The sequence below is a fragment of the Pseudophryne corroboree genome, chromosome 4, assembly GCF_028390025.1.
Source record: "Pseudophryne corroboree isolate aPseCor3 chromosome 4, aPseCor3.hap2, whole genome shotgun sequence".
In the NCBI taxonomy this organism is placed as follows: domain Eukaryota; kingdom Metazoa; phylum Chordata; class Amphibia; order Anura; family Myobatrachidae; genus Pseudophryne; species Pseudophryne corroboree.
In genome coordinates this window covers 944764918-944784657 of record NC_086447.1, presented here as the reverse complement: position 1 = coordinate 944784657, position 19740 = coordinate 944764918, and the positions used below count along the sequence as shown (strand labels likewise).

At 47.3% G+C, this 19740-nt stretch overlaps 1 protein-coding gene across 4 annotated transcripts in view; it reads left to right on the top strand.

Moving 5' to 3' along the window:
- Positions 1 to 19740, top strand: part of BPNT1 (3'(2'), 5'-bisphosphate nucleotidase 1) — a 148059-nt gene that overhangs the window by 81551 nt on the left and 46768 nt on the right. For all 4 annotated transcript variants that reach the window (XM_063919134.1, XM_063919135.1, XM_063919136.1 and 1 more), the window contains 2 exons: positions 5998 to 6046; positions 19192 to 19283. In XM_063919134.1, the coding sequence (XP_063775204.1) occupies positions 5998 to 6046; positions 19192 to 19283 (141 nt within the window). The remainder of the gene's footprint in view (positions 1 to 5997; positions 6047 to 19191; positions 19284 to 19740) is intronic.

Below are 19740 nucleotides of genomic sequence, written 5' to 3'. Positions count from 1 at the left end.
CCCTCCTCCAGACCTCAGTTTGATACTGTGCCCAGACGAGCTGGGTGCTTTTCAGTGAGCTCTCCTGAGTTCGCTGATAGAAAGTATTTTGTTAGGTTTTTTATTTTCAGGGAGCTCTGCTGGCAACAGACTCCCTGCATCGTGGGACAGAGGGGAGAGAAGCAGCCCTACTCACTGAAGTTAGGTCCTGTTTCTTAGGCTACTGGACACCATTAGCTCCAGAGGGATCGTACGCAGGATCTCACCCTCGCCATCCGATCCCAGAGCCGCGCCGCCGTCCCCCTCGCAGAGCCGGAAGACAGAAGCCGAGTGAGTATGAGAAGCAAAGAAGACTTCACAGGCGGCAGAAGACTCCGTGATCTTCACTGAGGTAACGCACAGCACTGCAGCTGTGCGCCATTGCTCCCACACACCTCACATACTCCGGTCATTGTAAGGGCGCAGGGCGCATTTGGAACCTCTTTTTGGCAAAAGTACACATATATACAGTTGGGCACTATATATATGTATGAGCCCCCGCCAAGAAAATGCATATTTAAGCGGACAATTGGGAAGCAGACTTCCTCAGCAGACACGACCTCCACCCGGGAGAGTGGGGACTTCATCAGGAAGTCTTCGCACAGATTACAAGTCGGTGGGAACTGCCACAGGTGGACATGATGGCATCCCGCCTCAACAAAAAGCTACAGCGGTATTGCGCCAGGTCAAGAGACCGTCAGGCGATAGTTGTAGACGCCCTGGTGACACCGTGGGTGTTCCAGTCGTTATATGTGTTTCCTCCTCTTCCTCTCATACCCAAGGGGCTGAGGATAATAAGAAAAAGAGGAGTGAGAACAATACTCATTGTTCCAGATTGGCCACGAAGGACTTGGTATCCAGATCTGCAAGAAATGCTCACAGAGGACCCGTGGCCTCTTCCTCTAAGACAGGACTTGTTGCAACAGGGGCCCTGTCTGTTCCAAGACTTACCGCGGCTGCGTTTGACGGCATGGCGGTTGAACGCCGGATCCTAGCAGAGAAAGGCATTCCGGATGAGGTCATTCCTACGCTGATAAAGGCTAGGAAGGACATGACAGCTCAACATTATCACCGTATATGGCATAAATATGTTGCTTGGTGTGAGGCCAGGAATGCCCCTACGGAGGAATTCCAGCTAGGCCGTTTCCTTCACTTCCTACAGTCCGGAGTGAATTTGTGCCTCAAATTGGGTTCCATTAAGGTACAGATTTCGTCCCTATCCATTTTCTTTCAAAAAGAGTTGGCTTCTCTACCTGAAGTTCAGACGTTTGTAAAGGGAGCGCTGCATATTCAACCTCCTTTTGTGCCTCCAGTGGCACCTTGGGATCTTAACGTGGTGTTGAGTTTCCTGAAATCCCACTGGTTTGAACCACTCAAAACGGTGGAATTGAAATATCTCACGTGGAAGGTGGTCATGCTATTAGCCTTGGCTTTGGCTAGGCGTGTGTCAGAATTGGCGGCTTTGTCACATAAAAGCCCCTATCTGGTTTTCCATGCGGATAGAGCAGAATTGCGGACCCGTCCACAATTTCTGCCGAAAGTGGTTTCATCCTTTCATATAAACCAACCTATTGTGGTGCCTGTGGCTACTACTGACTTGGAGGATTCCGAGTTACTTGATGTGGTCAGGGCTTTGAAGGTTTATGTAGCCAGGACGGCTAGGGTCAGGGAAACAGAGTCTTTGTTTATCCTGTATGCACCCAACAAGCTGGGTGCTCCTGCTTCAAAGCAAACTATTGCTCGCTGGATCTGTAACACGATTCAGCAGGCTCATTCTGCGGCTGGATTGCCGCTGCCAAAATCAGTTAAGGCCCATTCCACAAGGAAGGTGGGCTCTTCTTGGGCGGCTGCCCGAGGGGTCTCGGCATTACAACTTTGCCGAGCGGCTACTTGGTCAGGTTCAAACACTTTTGCAAAGTTCTACAAGTTTGATACCCTGGCTGAGGAGGACCTTGTGTTTGCTCAATCGGTGCTGCAGAGTTATCCGCACTCTCCCGCCAGTTTGGGAGCTTTGGTATAATCCCCATGGTCCTTACGGAGTCCCCAGCATCCACTAGGACGTTAGAGAAAATAAGATTTTACTTACCGGTAAATCTATTTCTCGTAGTCCGTAGTGGATGCTGGGCGCCCGTCCCAAGTGCGGACTTCTTCTGCAATACTTGTATATAGTTATTGCTTCAATAAGGGTTAAGTTATGGTTGCATCAGTACAAGAAGTTTCACAAGTGCGCCTGCTAAAAGTGTATGGTTAGTGACTGGTAATTGCTGCACTATGAATAAATGATGTTTTGTAATGTGATGCTGGCAATATATAATCAATCACAATAAACAGTATATATTAGAAAAAATGCGTGTTTTATTTTCTGCAGTGATAAGGTCTTCATCTGCTGTATGCAGAGAGGGGGGGGGAACTGGGAAGGGGATGGGAATTTTTTTTTTTTTTTTTTACTGCTTTGGATAAGGCAGTAACCTTAAATTGTAAAAATGACACCCTCAGATGGGTGTGCTAATGCTCCACTCCTATAGGTGGCGTCCCACCTAGGTAGTGGAATAATGTCCTAGATTGATATGTGGATAGTCCAGAGCCAATATAATGAAAATGTTGATAATTTGAAAGTCCTCTTAATGATGGAATCCAAGAGCTGAGGCGTGGGGTACACCTAAGTGACCACTGGCAGTGCGGGGAGTGGGACAGAGTTAGTGCTCGAGGTAATAAGGACTCCGGACAAACCGTATCTCCTTTGTGTCCTGATCTGCCCCGATGTCGCTCTGGTGAGCGCACCGCGGTTCTCTAGACAACAGGGGATCGGTTATTTGTCTGGGAGAGAGAGAAGGGGAATGCTTCTAGACCTAATAGGGCTATCCGCTTTGCCTTCTCCTCTCCTACAGAATCCCTTACCTGCTCGCTTCTGTTCTGTCTTTTTTCCCCCTCCGCCAGCGGTCTTCTCCGGGAGAACAGTGAGACCACTTAAAACTAGGATATCGGAGCATATACGGAACATAAAGAAGGGTTTAGAAACCCATAGCCTCTCTAACCACTTCAGAGAGAAACATGGACAGAACCCAGAAGGGATGAAATTGATAGGTATCAAAATGGTAAAACAGAACTGGCGAGGGGGGGACTTCACAAAGAAAATAAACAAAGAAGAGTTAAAGTGGATGTTCACATTAAAAACCCTAAAACCCCATGGGCTGAATTTAGATAATGAGGTAAGAGCAGTGATCACAGGGGCCCTGTCTGTTCCAAGACTTACCGCGGCTGCATTTGACGGCATGGCGGTTGAACGCCGGATCCTAACGGAAAAGGGCATTCCGGATGAAGTGATTCCTACGCTGATAAAGGCTAGGAAAGACGTGACAGCACAACATTATCACCGTATATGGCGAAAATATGTTGCTTGGTGTGAGGACAGGAAGGCCCCTACAGAAGAATTCCAGCTGGGTCGATTCCTGCACTTCCTACAGTCAGGTGTGACTATGGGCCTAAAATTAGGATCCATAAAGGTCCAGATTTCGGCCCTGTCTATTTTCTTTCAAAAAGAACTGGCTTCACTGCCTGAAGTTCAGACGTTTGTTAAGGGAGTGCTGCATATTCAGCCCCCTTTTGTGCCTCCAGTGGCACCTTGGGATCTTAACTTTGTGTTGGATTTCCTGAAATCCCACTGGTTTGAGCCACTTAAGACCGTGGAGCTAAAATATCTCACGTGGAAAGTGGTCATGTTATTGGCCTTAGCTTCGGCTAGACGTGTGTCAGAATTGGCGGCTTTGTCGTGTGAAAGCCCTTATCTGATCTTCCATATGGACAGGGCAGAATTGAGGACTCGTCCCCAATTTCTCCCTAAGGTGGTATCAGCGTTTCATTTGAACCAAACTATTGTGGTGCCTGCGGCTACTAGGGACTTGGAGGACTCCAAGTTACTAGATGTAGTCAGGGCTTTGAAAATATATATAGCCAGGACGGCTGGAGTCAGGAAAACTGACTCGCTGTTTATCCTGCATGCGCCCAACAAGCTGGGTGCTCCTGCTTCAAAGCAAACTATTGCGCGCTGGATCTGTAGCACGATTCAGCAAGCTCATTCTGCGGCAGGATTGCCGCATCCTAAATCAGTAAAAGCCCATTCCACAAGGAAGGTGGGCTCTTCTTGGGCGGCTGCCCGAGGGGTCTCGGCTTTACAGCTTTGCCGAGCTGCTACTTGGTCGGGTTCAAACACATTTGCTAAGTTCTACAAGTTTGATACCCTGGCTGAGGAGGACCTTGCCTTTGCTCATTCAGTGCTGCAGAATCATCCGCACTCTCCCGCCCGTTTGGGAGCTTTGGTATAATCCCCATGGTCCTTACGGAGTTCCCAGCATCCACTAGGACGTCAGAGAAAATAAGAATTTACTCACCGGTAATTCTATTTCTCGTAGTCCGTAGTGGATGCTGGGCGCCCGTCCCAAGTGCGGACTCTCTGCAATACATGTATATAGTTATTGCTTAACTAAAGGGTTATTGTTATGAGTCATCTGTTACTGAGGCTCAGTTGTTGTTCATACTGTTAACTGGGTATGGTTATCACGAGTTGTACGGTGTGATTGGTGTGGCTGGTATGAGTCTTACCCTGGATTCCAAATCCTTTCCTGGTAATGTCAGCTCTTCCGGGCACAGTTTCCCTAACTGAGGTCTGGAGGAGGGGCATAGAGGGAGGAGTCAGTGCACACCAGATATAGTACCTAATCTTTCTTTTAAGAGTGCCCAGTCTCCTGCGGAGCCCGTCTATTCCCCATGGTCCTTACGGAGTTCCCAACATCCACTACGGACTACGAGAAATAGAATTACCGGTGAGTAAATTCTTATTTATTTATTTTTTAAAGTGTGTGTGTGTGTGTGTGTGTGTGTATATATATATATATATATATATATATATATATATATATATATAGTGACAAGAACACTGGGATAGTGTTTGAGGGCAGGTATGTTTGTCCCAGGTTCTTGTCTTACATGTATTAGAAAAATGAAAACTTCTAGGAATATGTTTTGTTTTGTTTTGTTAGAACCTTTTCAGGTTGTTGGAAAAGCTGGATAAGGGCCCTGAAAGAGAGATAAGGCGAGTTCCAGACACTGGGCCCAGTTCGGGTCTTTGGCCTCACAGAAGGCTAATCAGGCTTTCAGCTGTGTAAGAGTGTTATAGAGCTGCTGGCCTGATTAGGGTGTGCAGACTGCCTGGGAAGACTGCAGGATCTCTGTGAGAGAAACATGCTTCCTGATACAAGTGAGCTATACAGTGTTTGCTGGAGAACTCTGTGTTTTTGTTTAGTGATAGTTAGGAACATCTTGTGTTTAGTTAGTGCCGGACGGGCAAGGTATTTTCTTTTGGTGTTTGTTTTATTTTCTGTATAATAAAACTGTCCGGGGCCAGTTGTACCAGACACTGGACTTGTGTGGTTCCTCAGCTGCTGCAGGCTGCCATTTATCCCAGGAAACGGCACCTTGTACCCTTACAGCGTTACAACACATATATATATATATATATATATATATATATATATATATATATATATATATATATAGTTTTATTAGAGAAAATGCTTTATATGAATAATAAAGCCTTTTCCCGTGTACCACCTCTGCTATTGCCATCCTGATACGGAGGTATAGGTTCCACCCTCTCCTTACACATGCACTGAGAAGCTGCCACGCGCTGTGATGGTTGCCTGGCGATGGCAGGGGTAATCCCTAAGTCTGGTGAAAATCTATTTTTGATAACAGGCTCCACTGTCTGTAAATTCTCTGCGGCAGGGGTGATGCATGTATAATGTGGTGGTGATTTATAGGTGTGTGTGTGTGTGTGTGTGTGTGTGTGTGTGTGTGTGTGTGTGTGTGTGTGTATATATATATATATATATATATATATATATATATATCTCAAGACAGCAAGACTGCTGCCGTTGTATACAGACAATGAACACTTACTGAGATGTGTGTGCTGTGTTTCAGCTGGTCGTCTGGGTTGACCCGTTGGATGGCACAAAGGAATATACAGAAGGTTGGTCTCTATTCACTTTTAGTTTATAAGCACCAAGAGCAAGGAACATATACAAGTGAAACTCAGAAAATTAGAATGTCGTGCAAAAGTTAATTTATTTCAGTAATTTAACTTAAAAGATGAAAATAATATATACACGCAAACTGAGATATTTCAGCCTTTATTTGTTATCATTTTGATGATTGTGGCTTACAGCTTAAGAAAACCTCAAATCCAAAATCTCAGCTTCTGCTTTTCTGCTTGTAATACTTTCTTTTATCTAAACCACTGGTTCTCAGACTCTGTCCTCAGGACCCCACACAGTACAGGTTTTCCATGTCACCCAGCTGGCCACATGTGTGTGAGCAACTGTCACATTTCACAGATCCTCAGGTGACCTGGAAAACATGAACTGTGCGAGGCTCTGAGGACCGGGTGTGAGAACCACTGATCTAAACCACTGGTTCTCAGACTCTGTCCTCAGGGCCCCACACAGTACAGGTTTTCCATGTCACCCAGCTGTCCACATGTGTGTGAGCAACTGTCACATTTCACAGATCCACAGGTGACCTGGAAAACATGAACTGTGCGAGGCTCTGAGGACCGGGTGAGAGAACCACTGATCTAAACCAATCCCAGACCCTGTATCACATTCTCAATGCTGCTAATGGCCACCCCAACAACTTCAGTGACGCTTGGTGCTTGGCTGTCGTACTACGAGGCCGGACACAAAATTCATTATGTTTCACCCCCTTCTTTTCCACTTTATTTCCTCCTTCTCTTACTAACAGCCCCCCCTCCCCCCCCTCCCATGTTATTATCTTTCTTTCCTATTGGTTTCCTTGTATTCTTATTGCTCCCTATTTCCATGCCGGATACTGTTCCTCCTCCCCTCCTTCCACACATCAGCAATCCATTGGGGCAATCTGGAGTGTTACAGATGATTGTGTAAATAAATCCGCAATGTATGGGGTTCACAGATTCAGACGGGTGTGTATTGCATGATCGGCGGGGTCAGCATCTCTCCGTCGTGATCCCGGCAGCGGAATGCCTGGCAGCGAGTGCACAAGCCCCTTGTGGGCTCGGTGGCGACCTGCGATCGCCGTGGGTTCTATTTCCACTCTATGGGAGTTATGGATACCTACGAATGGGAATAGTCCCTGTTGGTCGGCATGCCGCCCGTCGGGATTGTGAGGATGTAGGGGGAGGTCATGTGACCGGTGGTCTCATAACTACATCCTGATTCAGACAAAATATCGGGGGCTGTAGATTGCCGGTGTATGGTAACAATTGCAGATCAGTAGGGGCTGTAGATTGCTGGTGTAAGGTAACAATCGCAGATCAGTTGGGGCTGTAGATCGCTGGTGTATAGTAACAATCGCAGATCAGTTGGGGCTGTAGATTGCTGGTGTATGGTAACAATCGCAGATCAGTAGGGGCTGTAGATTGCTGGTGTATGGTAACAATCGCAGATCAGTAGGGGCTGTAGATTGCCGGTATATGGTAACAATCGCAGATCAGTTGGGGCTGTAGATTGCTGGTGTATGGTAACAATCGCAGATCAGTTGGGGCTGTAGATTGCTTGTGTATGGTAACAATCGCAGATCAGTAGGGGCTGTAGATTGCCGGTGTATGGTAACAATCGCAGATCAGTTGGGGCTGTAGATTGCTGGTGTATGGTAACAATCGCAGATCAGTAGGGGCTGTAGGTTGCCGGTGTATGGTAACAATCGCAGATCAGCTGGGGCTGTAGATTGCCGGTGTATGGTAACAATCGCAGATCAGCTGGGGCTGTAGATTGCTGGTGTATGGTAACAATCGCAGATCAGCTGGGGCTCTAGATTGCTGGTGTATGGTAACAATCGCAGATCAGTAGGGGCTGTAGATTGCTGGTGTATGGTAACAATCGCAGATCAGTTGGGGCTGTAGATTGCTGGTGTATGGTAACAATCGCAGATCAGTTGGGGCTGTAGATTGCCGGTATATGGTAACAATCGCAGATCAGTTGGGGCTGTAGATTGCCGGTGTATGGTAACAATCGCAGATCAGCTGGGGCTGTAGATTGCCGGTGTATGGTAACAATCGCAGATCAGCTGGGGCTGTAGATTGCTGGTGTATGGTAACAATCGCAGATCAGTTGGGGCTGTAGATTGCTGGTGTAAGGTAACAATCGCAGATCAGTTGGGGCTGTAGATTGCTGGTGTAAGGTAACAATCGCAGATCAGTAGGGGCTGTAGATTGCCGGTGTATGGTAACAATCGCAGATCAGCTGGGGCTGTAGATTGCTGGTGTATGGTAACAATTGCAGATCAGTTGGGGCTGTAGATTGCCGGTGTATGGTAACAATCGCAGATCAGTAGGGGCTGTAGATTGCCGGTGTATGGTAACAATCGCAGATCAGCTGGGGCTGTAGATTGCTGGTGTATGGTAACAATCGCAGATCAGCTGGGGCTGTAGATTGCCGGTGTATGGTAACAATCGCAGATCAGTTGGGGCTCTAGATTGCTGGTGTATGGTAACAATCGCAGATCAGTTGGGGCTGTAGATTGCTGGTGTATGGTAACAATCGCAGATCAGCTGGGGCTGTAGATTGCCGGTGTATGGTAACAATCGCAGATCAGTAGGGGCTGTAGATTGCCGGTGTATGGTAACAATCGCAGATCAGCTGGGGCTGTAGATTGCTGGTGTATGGTAACAATCGCAGATCAGTAGGGGCTGTAGATTGCCGGTGTATGGTAACAATCGCAGATCAGTTGGGGCTGTAGATTGCTGGTGTATGGTAACAATCGCAGATCAGTAGGGGCTGTAGATTGCCGGTGTATGGTAACAATCGCAGATCAGTTGGGGCTGTAGATTGCTGGTGTATGGTAACAATCGCAGATCAGTAGGGGCTGTAGGTTGCCGGTGTATGGTAACAATCGCAGATCAGCTGGGGCTGTAGATTGCCGGTGTATGGTAACAATCGCAGATCAGCTGGGGCTGTAGATTGCTGGTGTATGGTAACAATCGCAGATCAGCTGGGGCTCTAGATTGCTGGTGTATGGTAACAATCGCAGATCAGTAGGGGCTGTAGATTGCTGGTGTATGGTAACAATCGCAGATCAGTAGGGGCTGTAGATTGCTGGTGTATGGTAACAATCGCAGATCAGTAGGGGCTGTAGATTGCCGGTGTATGGTAACAATCGCAGATCAGTTGGGGCTGTAGATTGCTGGTGTATGGTAACAATCGCAGATCAGTTGGGGCTGTAGATTGCTGGTGTATGGTAACAATCGCAGATCAGTAGGGGCTGTAGGTTGCCGGTGTATGGTAACAATCGCAGATCAGTTGGGGCTCTAGATTGCTGGTGTATGGTAACAATCGCAGATCAGTAGGGGCTGTAGATTGCCGGTGTATGGTAACAATCGCAGATCAGTTGGGGCTGTAGATTGCTGGTGTATGGTAACAATCGCAGATCAGTTAGGGCTGTAGATTGCCGGTGTATGGTAACAATCGCAGATCCGTTGGGGCTGTAGATTGCTGGTGTATGGTAACAATCGCAGATCAGTAGGGGCTGTAGATTGCCGGTGTATGGTAACAATCGCAGATCAGCTGGGGCTGTAGATTGCTGGTGTATGGTAACAATCGCAGATCAGCTGGGGCTGTAGATTGCCGGTGTATGGTAACAATCGCAGATCAGTAGGGGCTGTAGGTTGCCGGTGTATGGTAACAATCGCAGATCAGTTGGGGCTCTAGATTGCCGGTGTATGGTAACAATCGCAGATCAGTAGGGGCTGTAGATTGCCGGTGTATGGTAACAATCGCAGATCAGTAGGGGCTGTAGATTGCTGGTGTATGGTAACAATCGCAGATCAGTAGGGGCTGTAGATTGCCGGTATATGGTAACAATCGCAGATCAGTTGGGGCTGTAGATTGCTGGTGTATGGTAACAATCGCAGATCAGTTGGGGCTGTAGATTGCTTGTGTATGGTAACAATCGCAGATCAGTAGGGGCTGTAGATTGCCGGTGTATGGTAACAATCGCAGATCAGTTGGGGCTGTAGATTGCTGGTGTATGGTAACAATCGCAGATCAGCTGGGGCTGTAGATTGCCGGTGTATGGTAACAATCGCAGATCAGTTAGGGCTGTAGATTGCCGGTGTATGGTAACAATCGCAGATCAGCTGGGGCTGTAGATTGCCGGTGTATGGTAACAATCGCAGATCAGTGGGGCTGTAGATTGCCGGTATATGGTAACAATCGCAGATCAGTTGGGGCTGTAGATTGCTGGTGTATGGTAACAATCGCAGATCCGTTGGGGCTGTAGATTGCCGGTGTATGGTAACAATCGCAGATCAGTAGGGGCTGTAGGTTGCCGGTGTATGGTAACAATCGCAGATCAGTTGGGGCTCTAGATTGCTGGTGTATGGTAACAATCGCAGATCAGTTAGGGCTGTAGATTGCCGGTGTATGGTAACAATCGCAGATCAGCTGGGGCTGTAGATTGCCGGTATATGGTAACAATCGCAGATCAGTTGGGGCTGTAGATTGCTGGTGTATGGTAACAATCGCAGATCCGTTGGGGCTGTAGATTGCCGGTGTATGGTAACAATCGCAGATCAGTAGGGGCTGTAGGTTGCCGGTGTATGGTAACAATCGCAGATCAGTTGGGGCTGTAGATTGCCGGTGTATGGTAACAATCGCAGATCAGTAGGGGCTGTAGATTGCCGGTGTATGGTAACAATCGCAGATCAGTAGGGGCTGTAGATTGCCGGTGTATGGTAACAATCGCAGATCAGTTGGGGCTGTAGATTGCCGGTGTATGGTAACAATCGCAGATCAGTTAGGGCTGTAGATTGCCGGTGTATGGTAACAATCGCAGATCAGTTGGGGCTGTTGATTGCTGGTGTATGGTAACAATCGCAGATCAGTTAGGGCTGTAGATTGCCGGTGTATGGTAACAATCGCAGATCAGCTGGGGCTGTAGATTGCCGGTATATGGTAACAATCGCAGATCAGTTGGGGCTGTAGATTGCTGGTGTATGGTAACAATCGCAGATCCGTTGGGGCTGTAGATTGCTGGTGTATGGTAACAATCGCAGATCAGTAGGGGCTGTAGATTGCTGGTGTATGGTAACAATCGCAGATCAGTTGGGGCTGTAGATTGCTGGTGTATGGTAACAATCGCAGATCAGTTGGGGCTGTAGATTGCCGGTATATGGTAACAATCGCAGATCAGTTGGGGCTGTAGATTGCCGGTGTATGGTAACAATCGCAGATCAGCTGGGGCTGTAGATTGCCGGTGTATGGTAACAATCGCAGATCAGCTGGGGCTGTAGATTGCTGGTGTATGGTAACAATCGCAGATCAGTTGGGGCTGTAGATTGCTGGTGTAAGGTAACAATTGCAGATCAGTTGGGGCTGTAGATTGCCGGTGTATGGTAACAATCGCAGATCAGTAGGGGCTGTAGATTGCCGGTGTATGGTAACAATCGCAGATCAGCTGGGGCTGTAGATTGCTGGTGTATGGTAACAATCGCAGATCAGCTGGGGCTGTAGATTGCTGGTGTATGGTAACAATTGCAGATCAGTTGGGGCTGTAGATTGCCGGTGTATGGTAACAATCGCAGATCAGTTGGGGCTGTAGATTGCCGGTATATGGTAACAATCGCAGATCAGTTGGGGCTGTAGATTGCCGGTGTATGGTAACAATCGCAGATCAGCTGGGGCTGTAGATTGCCGGTGTATGGTAACAATCGCAGATCAGCTGGGGCTGTAGATTGCTGGTGTATGGTAACAATCGCAGATCAGTTGGGGCTCTAGATTGCTGGTGTATGGTAACAATCGCAGATCAGTTGGGGCTGTAGATTGCCGGTGTATGGTAACAATCGCAGATCAGCTGGGGCTGTAGATTGCCGGTGTATGGTAACAATCGCAGATCAGTTGGGGCTCTAGATTGCTGGTGTATGGTAACAATCGCAGATCAGTTGGGGCTGTAGATTGCTGGTGTATGGTAACAATCGCAGATCAGCTGGGGCTGTAGATTGCCGGTGTATGGTAACAATCGCAGATCAGTAGGGGCTGTAGATTGCCGGTGTATGGTAACAATCGCAGATCAGCTGGGGCTGTAGATTGCTGGTGTATGGTAACAATCGCAGATCAGTAGGGGCTGTAGATTGCCGGTGTATGGTAACAATCGCAGATCAGTTGGGGCTGTAGATTGCTGGTGTATGGTAACAATCGCAGATCAGTAGGGGCTGTAGATTGCCGGTGTATGGTAACAATCGCAGATCAGTTGGGGCTGTAGATTGCTGGTGTATGGTAACAATCGCAGATCAGTAGGGGCTGTAGGTTGCCGGTGTATGGTAACAATCGCAGATCAGCTGGGGCTGTAGATTGCCGGTGTATGGTAACAATCGCAGATCAGCTGGGGCTGTAGATTGCTGGTGTATGGTAACAATCGCAGATCAGCTGGGGCTCTAGATTGCTGGTGTATGGTAACAATCGCAGATCAGTAGGGGCTGTAGATTGCTGGTGTATGGTAACAATCGCAGATCAGTAGGGGCTGTAGATTGCTGGTGTATGGTAACAATCGCAGATCAGTAGGGGCTGTAGATTGCCGGTGTATGGTAACAATCGCAGATCAGTTGGGGCTGTAGATTGCTGGTGTATGGTAACAATCGCAGATCAGTTGGGGCTGTAGATTGCTGGTGTATGGTAACAATCGCAGATCAGTAGGGGCTGTAGGTTGCCGGTGTATGGTAACAATCGCAGATCAGTTGGGGCTCTAGATTGCTGGTGTATGGTAACAATCGCAGATCAGTAGGGGCTGTAGATTGCCGGTGTATGGTAACAATCGCAGATCAGTTGGGGCTGTAGATTGCTGGTGTATGGTAACAATCGCAGATCAGTTAGGGCTGTAGATTGCCGGTGTATGGTAACAATCGCAGATCCGTTGGGGCTGTAGATTGCTGGTGTATGGTAACAATCGCAGATCAGTAGGGGCTGTAGATTGCCGGTGTATGGTAACAATCGCAGATCAGCTGGGGCTGTAGATTGCTGGTGTATGGTAACAATCGCAGATCAGCTGGGGCTGTAGATTGCCGGTGTATGGTAACAATCGCAGATCAGTAGGGGCTGTAGGTTGCCGGTGTATGGTAACAATCGCAGATCAGTTGGGGCTCTAGATTGCCGGTGTATGGTAACAATCGCAGATCAGTAGGGGCTGTAGATTGCCGGTGTATGGTAACAATCGCAGATCAGTAGGGGCTGTAGATTGCTGGTGTATGGTAACAATCGCAGATCAGTAGGGGCTGTAGATTGCCGGTATATGGTAACAATCGCAGATCAGTTGGGGCTGTAGATTGCTGGTGTATGGTAACAATCGCAGATCAGTTGGGGCTGTAGATTGCTTGTGTATGGTAACAATCGCAGATCAGTAGGGGCTGTAGATTGCCGGTGTATGGTAACAATCGCAGATCAGTTGGGGCTGTAGATTGCTGGTGTATGGTAACAATCGCAGATCAGCTGGGGCTGTAGATTGCCGGTGTATGGTAACAATCGCAGATCAGTTAGGGCTGTAGATTGCCGGTGTATGGTAACAATCGCAGATCAGCTGGGGCTGTAGATTGCCGGTGTATGGTAACAATCGCAGATCAGTGGGGCTGTAGATTGCCGGTATATGGTAACAATCGCAGATCAGTTGGGGCTGTAGATTGCTGGTGTATGGTAACAATCGCAGATCCGTTGGGGCTGTAGATTGCCGGTGTATGGTAACAATCGCAGATCAGTAGGGGCTGTAGGTTGCCGGTGTATGGTAACAATCGCAGATCAGTTGGGGCTCTAGATTGCTGGTGTATGGTAACAATCGCAGATCAGTTGGGGCTGTAGATTGCCGGTGTATGGTAACAATCGCAGATCAGTTGGGGCTGTAGATTGCCGGTGTATGGTAACAATCGCAGATCAGTAGGGGCTGTAGATTGCCGGTGTATGGTAACAATCGCAGATCAGTAGGGGCTGTAGATTGCCGGTGTATGGTAACAATCGCAGATCAGTTGGGGCTGTAGATTGCCGGTGTATGGTAACAATCGCAGATCAGTTAGGGCTGTAGATTGCCGGTGTATGGTAACAATCGCAGATCAGTTGGGGCTGTTGATTGCTGGTGTATGGTAACAATCGCAGATCAGTTAGGGCTGTAGATTGCCGGTGTATGGTAACAATCGCAGATCAGCTGGGGCTGTAGATTGCCGGTATATGGTAACAATCGCAGATCAGTTGGGGCTGTAGATTGCTGGTGTATGGTAACAATCGCAGATCCGTTGGGGCTGTAGATTGCCGGTGTATGGTAACAATCGCAGATCAGTAGGGGCTGTAGGTTGCCGGTGTATGGTAACAATCGCAGATCAGTTGGGGCTGTAGATTGCCGGTGTATGGTAACAATCGCAGATCAGTTGGGGCTGTAGATTGCCGGTGTATGGTAACAATCGCAGATCAGTTGGGGCTGTAGATTGCCGGTATATGGTAACAATCGCAGATCAGTTGGGGCTGTAGATCGCTGGTGTATAGTAACAATCGCAGATCAGTTGGGGCTGTAGATTGCCGGTGTATGGTAACAATCGCAGATCAGTTGGGGCTGTAGATTGCCGGTGTATGGTAACAATCGCAGATCAGTTGGGGCTGTAGATTGCCGGTATATGGTAACAATCGCAGATCAGTTAGGGCTGTAGATTGCCGGTGTATGGTAACAATCGCAGATCAGTTAGGGCTGTAGATTGCCGGTGTATGGTAACAATCGCAGATCAGCTGGGGCTGTAGATTGCCGGTGTATGGTAACAATCGCAGATCAGTTGGGGCTGTAGATTGCCGGTGTATGGTAACAATCGCAGATCAGTTAGGGCTGTAGATTGCCGGTGTATGGTAATAATCGCAGATCAGTTGGGGCTGTAGATTGCCGGTGTATGGTAACAATCGCAGATCAGTTGGGGCTGTAGATTGCTGGTGTATGGTAACAATCGCTGATCAGTTGGGGCTGTAGATTGCTGGTGTATGGTAACAATCGCAGATCAGTTGGGGCTGTAGATTGCCGGTGTATGGTAACAATCGCAGATCAGTTGGGGCTGTAGATTGCTAGTGTATGGTAACAATCGCAGATCAGTTGGGGCTGTAGATTGCTGGTGTATGGTAACAATCGCAGATCAGTTGGGGCTGTAGATTGCTGGTGTATGGTTAACAATCGCAGATCAGTTGGGGCTGTAGATTGCCGGTGTATGGTAACAATCGCAGATCAGTAGGGGCTGTAGATTGCCGGTGTATGGTAACAATCGCAGATCAGTAGGGGCTGTAGATTGCCGGTGTATGGTAACAATCGCAGATCAGTTGGGGCTGTAGATTGCTGGTGTATGGTAACAATCGCAGATCAGTAGGGGCTGTAGATTGCCGGTGTATGGTAACAATCGCAGATCAGTTGGGGCTGTAGATTGCTAGTGTATGGTAACAATCGCAGATCAGTTGGGGCTGTAGATTGCCGGTGTATAGTAACAATCGCAGATCAGTTGGGGCTGTAGATTGCTGGTGTATGGTAACAATTGCAGATCAGTTGGGGCTGTAGATTGCCGGTGTATGGTAACAATCGCAGATCAGTTGGGGCTGTAGATTGCTGGTGTATGGTAACAATCGCAGATCAGTTGGGGCTGTAGATTGCCGGTGACAATGCTAAATTCCTTTGTCGTATAAACAACCCTTTATGAAGTCTAAGAACACTGTACGCTGTTTTACTTAAGAAGTACCGTAATGGTACGCTATTTGCGTAACGATCGCTCAGCAGTAAGCGAGACGCTCAAGCGTCACGTTCGCTCACGGCCCAGTGATCACAGGACACGTTATTGGTTATGACTAGAGTAATGATTCGCTGTAGCGTAGCGTTCGCTCGAGACCACGAGGAGGTCACCAGCGATGCAGACGCTCACAGCACTATACTTCGATATTAAACCTTTCAACAATGATATACACAGAATACCTTAATGTGAGTACAGGGTGTAAGTGCAACCTTGTGTAACCTGACTAACTACAAAGCTGCTTGAGCGTCACCGACGCTCAAGTGAACACTTAACACTATAGAAAATACACAGATACTGGTTTAGGTTCCAAAGCCTATTAACTGTATTATATCTAATATATTTGTAAAAGGGGATCACAGTACAAATGATACACTACAATATAACAAAGACTTCCTAACCAAAATACAATACTATCTAATACAATACAATACTAGTCTAGGGGAGATACGAGAGAAAGAGAAGGGAAAGAGAGAGAGAGACGGAGAGAGATGAGAGAAATTGGCTCACAGAAAGACAATGATTACGGAGAGAAAACTTACGCACAAGGGGAAACGATCGCATGCGCCTGGACATCCAGCACCCGATTTTCAGCAATGAGAACCGTTGAAGAGTGAGAGCTGGATGTGGTCGGCCTGCCTATTTATGCCCCACACACAATGCAATCTCATAGTCCCTACAATCCCATTGTCCATTGGATGAAGGAATTCGACCCTGTATCACAACAAAAGGTCATAGGTTGATTCATACAGGTGGGCTGTGACGATTTCAAACAGCTCAGGTGGGTGGGGAACTAGGTTTCCCGCCGCATACTTGAGTATGAGTAAATAGTAGAAATGGACATAAACTTTTTATGTCCATAACTATTCGCACGAGCGATTAATACGCTCCAAACCAACACCGGAATATTGCTAATTAAATACTCTTCCGATGGGTACCAAACACTGCTGTATGATTCCTGTTAGACCCTTCGTACGATACAAAGAGGGATTCCTTAGCTCAGGGACCTTCTATATTAACCAAACTTTCAGAAACTATCAAAGGGATCATGATCTATAAACTACATTAATTGTGAAAATATGTAACGAATGAGTCGCACGCTACGACTACATAAACTCTACCGTAAATACGCATACCGCGCCTGCGAGTGCACGCTATTGCGGGTATGCGCCTTCACGGGAGAGCGTACGCATGCGCAGCACGGACCAGTGTGCGGTGCAAATATGGCAACGTGCATAGAGACATTTTTCTGACTTTGACACCGGTGTATGGTAACAATCGCAGATCAGTTGGGGCTGTAGATTGCTGGTGTATGGTAACAATCGCAGATCAGTTGGGGCTGTAGATTGCTGGTGTATGGTAACAATTGCAGATCAGTTGGGGCTGTAGATTGCCGGTGTATGGTAACAATTGCAGATCAGTTGGGGCTGTAGATTGCCGGTGTATGGTAACAATTGCAGATCAGTTGGGGCTGTAGATTGCCGGTGTATGGTAACAATCGCAGATCAGTTGGGGCTGTAGATTGCTAGTGTATGGTAACAATCGCAGATCAGTTGGGGCTGTAGATTGCCGGTGTATGGTAACAATCGCAGATCAGTTGGGGCTCTAGATTGCTGGTGTATGGTAACAATCGCAGATCAGTTGGGGCTGTAGGTTGCCGGTGTATGGTAACAATCGCAGATCATCTGGGGCTGTAGATTGCCGGTGTATGGTAACAATCGCAGATCAGTAGGGGCTGTAGATTGCCGGTGTATGGTAACAATCGCAGATCAGTAGGGGCTGTAGATTGCCGGTGTATGGTAACAATCGCAGATCAGTTGGGGCTGTAGATTGCCGGTGTATGGTAACAATCGCAGATCAGTAGGGGCTGTAGATTGCCGGTGTATGGTAACAATCGCAGATCAGTTGGGGCTGTAGATTGCCGGTGTATGGTAACAATCGCAGATCAGTTGGGGCTGTAGATTGCCGGTGTATGGTAACAATCGCAGATCAGTAGGGGCTGTAGATTGCTGGTGTATGGTAACAATCGCAGATCAGTTGGGGCTGTAGGTTGCCGGTGTATGGTAACAATCGCAGATCAGTTGGGGCTGTAGATTGCCGGTGTATGGTAACAATCGCAGATCAGTTGGGGCTGTAGGTTGCCGGTGTATGGTAACAATCGCAGATCAGTTGGGGCTGTAGATTGCCGGTGTATGGTAACAATCGCAGATCAGTTGGGGCTGTAGATTGCTGGTGTATGGTAACAATCGCAGATCAGCTGGGGCTGTAGATTGCCGGTGTATGGTAACAATCGCAGATCAGTTGGGGCTGTAGATTGCTGGTGTATGGTAACAATCGCAGATCAGTTGGGGCTGTAGATTGCCTGTGTATGGTAACAATCGCAGATCAGTTGGGGCTGTAGATTGCTGGTGTATGGTAACAATCGCAGATCAGTTGGGGCTGTAGATTGCTGGTGTATGGTAACAATCGCAGATCAGCTGGGGCTGTAGATTGCCGGTGTAAGGTAACAATCGCAGATCAGTGGGGCTGTAGAATGCCGGTGTATGGTAACAATCGCAGATCAGTTGGGGCTGTAGATTGCCGGTGTATGGTAACAATCGCAGATCAGTAGGGGCTGTAGATTGCCGGTGTATGGTAACAATCGCAGATCAGTTGGGGCTGTAGATTGCTGGTGTATGGTAACAATCGCAGATCAGTTGGGGCTGTAGATTGCCGGTGTATGGTAACAATCGCAGATCAGTTGGGGCTGTAGATTGCTGGTGTATGGTAACAATCGCAGATCAGTAGGGGCTGTAGATTGCTGGTGTATGGTAACAATCGCAGATCAGTAGGGGCTGTAGATTGCCGGTGTATGGTAACAATCGCAGATCAGTAGGGGCTGTAGATTGCCGGTGTATGGTAACAATCGCAGATCAGTAGGGGCTGTAGATTGCTGGTGTATGGTAACAATCGCAGATCAGTTGGGGCTGTAGATTGCTGGTGTATGGTAACAATCACAGATTTGCAGACCGTTTCTAGTAAACTGATGGGCCGGAAAATGATCTGCAGATCCCTGACACACATCTGTAATACGTGGGCGCAGATTATTGGATTGGGGAATCTTTAAATCTGGGGTGGGAAATCTCAGAATCTGCATATTGTATTTTTGTGATTGGTGATGTATGGGGGAGTTTGTTTTTTCTTTTTAAATCCTACTCTTTACGTGATTGTAATCCGTTCCCCCAGTGATCCACTCTCCTTTCTGTACACCTCCCTGGTTCCTATGTGAGATATTTCAATGAAATAGTGAGAAGAAATGTAGACAGAATTATTTTCCAAAATGTTCAACCTAATATCATCCTCTATATGTACTCTAGGTCTTCTGGACCATGTAACTGTCTTGATTGGGATTGCGTATGAAGGAAAAGCGATTGCCGGGGTGATAAACCAACCCTACTATAATTACCAGGTAGTGTATAATTACCAGGTACAGGTAGTGTATAATTACCATGTAGTGTATAATAACCAGGTATTGTATAATAACCACGTAGTGTATAATAACCACGTAGTGTATAATAACCGGGAAGTGTATAATAACCATGTAGTGTATAATAACCATGTAGTGTATAATAACCACGTAGTGTATAATTACCATGTAGTATATAATAACCGGGTAGTGTATCATTGCCAGTTACAGGTAGTGTATAATAACCGGGAAGTGTATAATAACCATGTAGTGTATAATAACCATGTAGTGTATAATAACCACGTAGTGTATAATTACCATGTAGTATATAATAACCGGGTAGTGTATCATTGCCAGTTACAGGTAGTGTATAATAACCGGGTAGTGTATAATAACCGGGTAGTGTATAATAACCGGGTAGTGTATCATTGCCAGTTACAGGTAGTGTATAATAACCGGG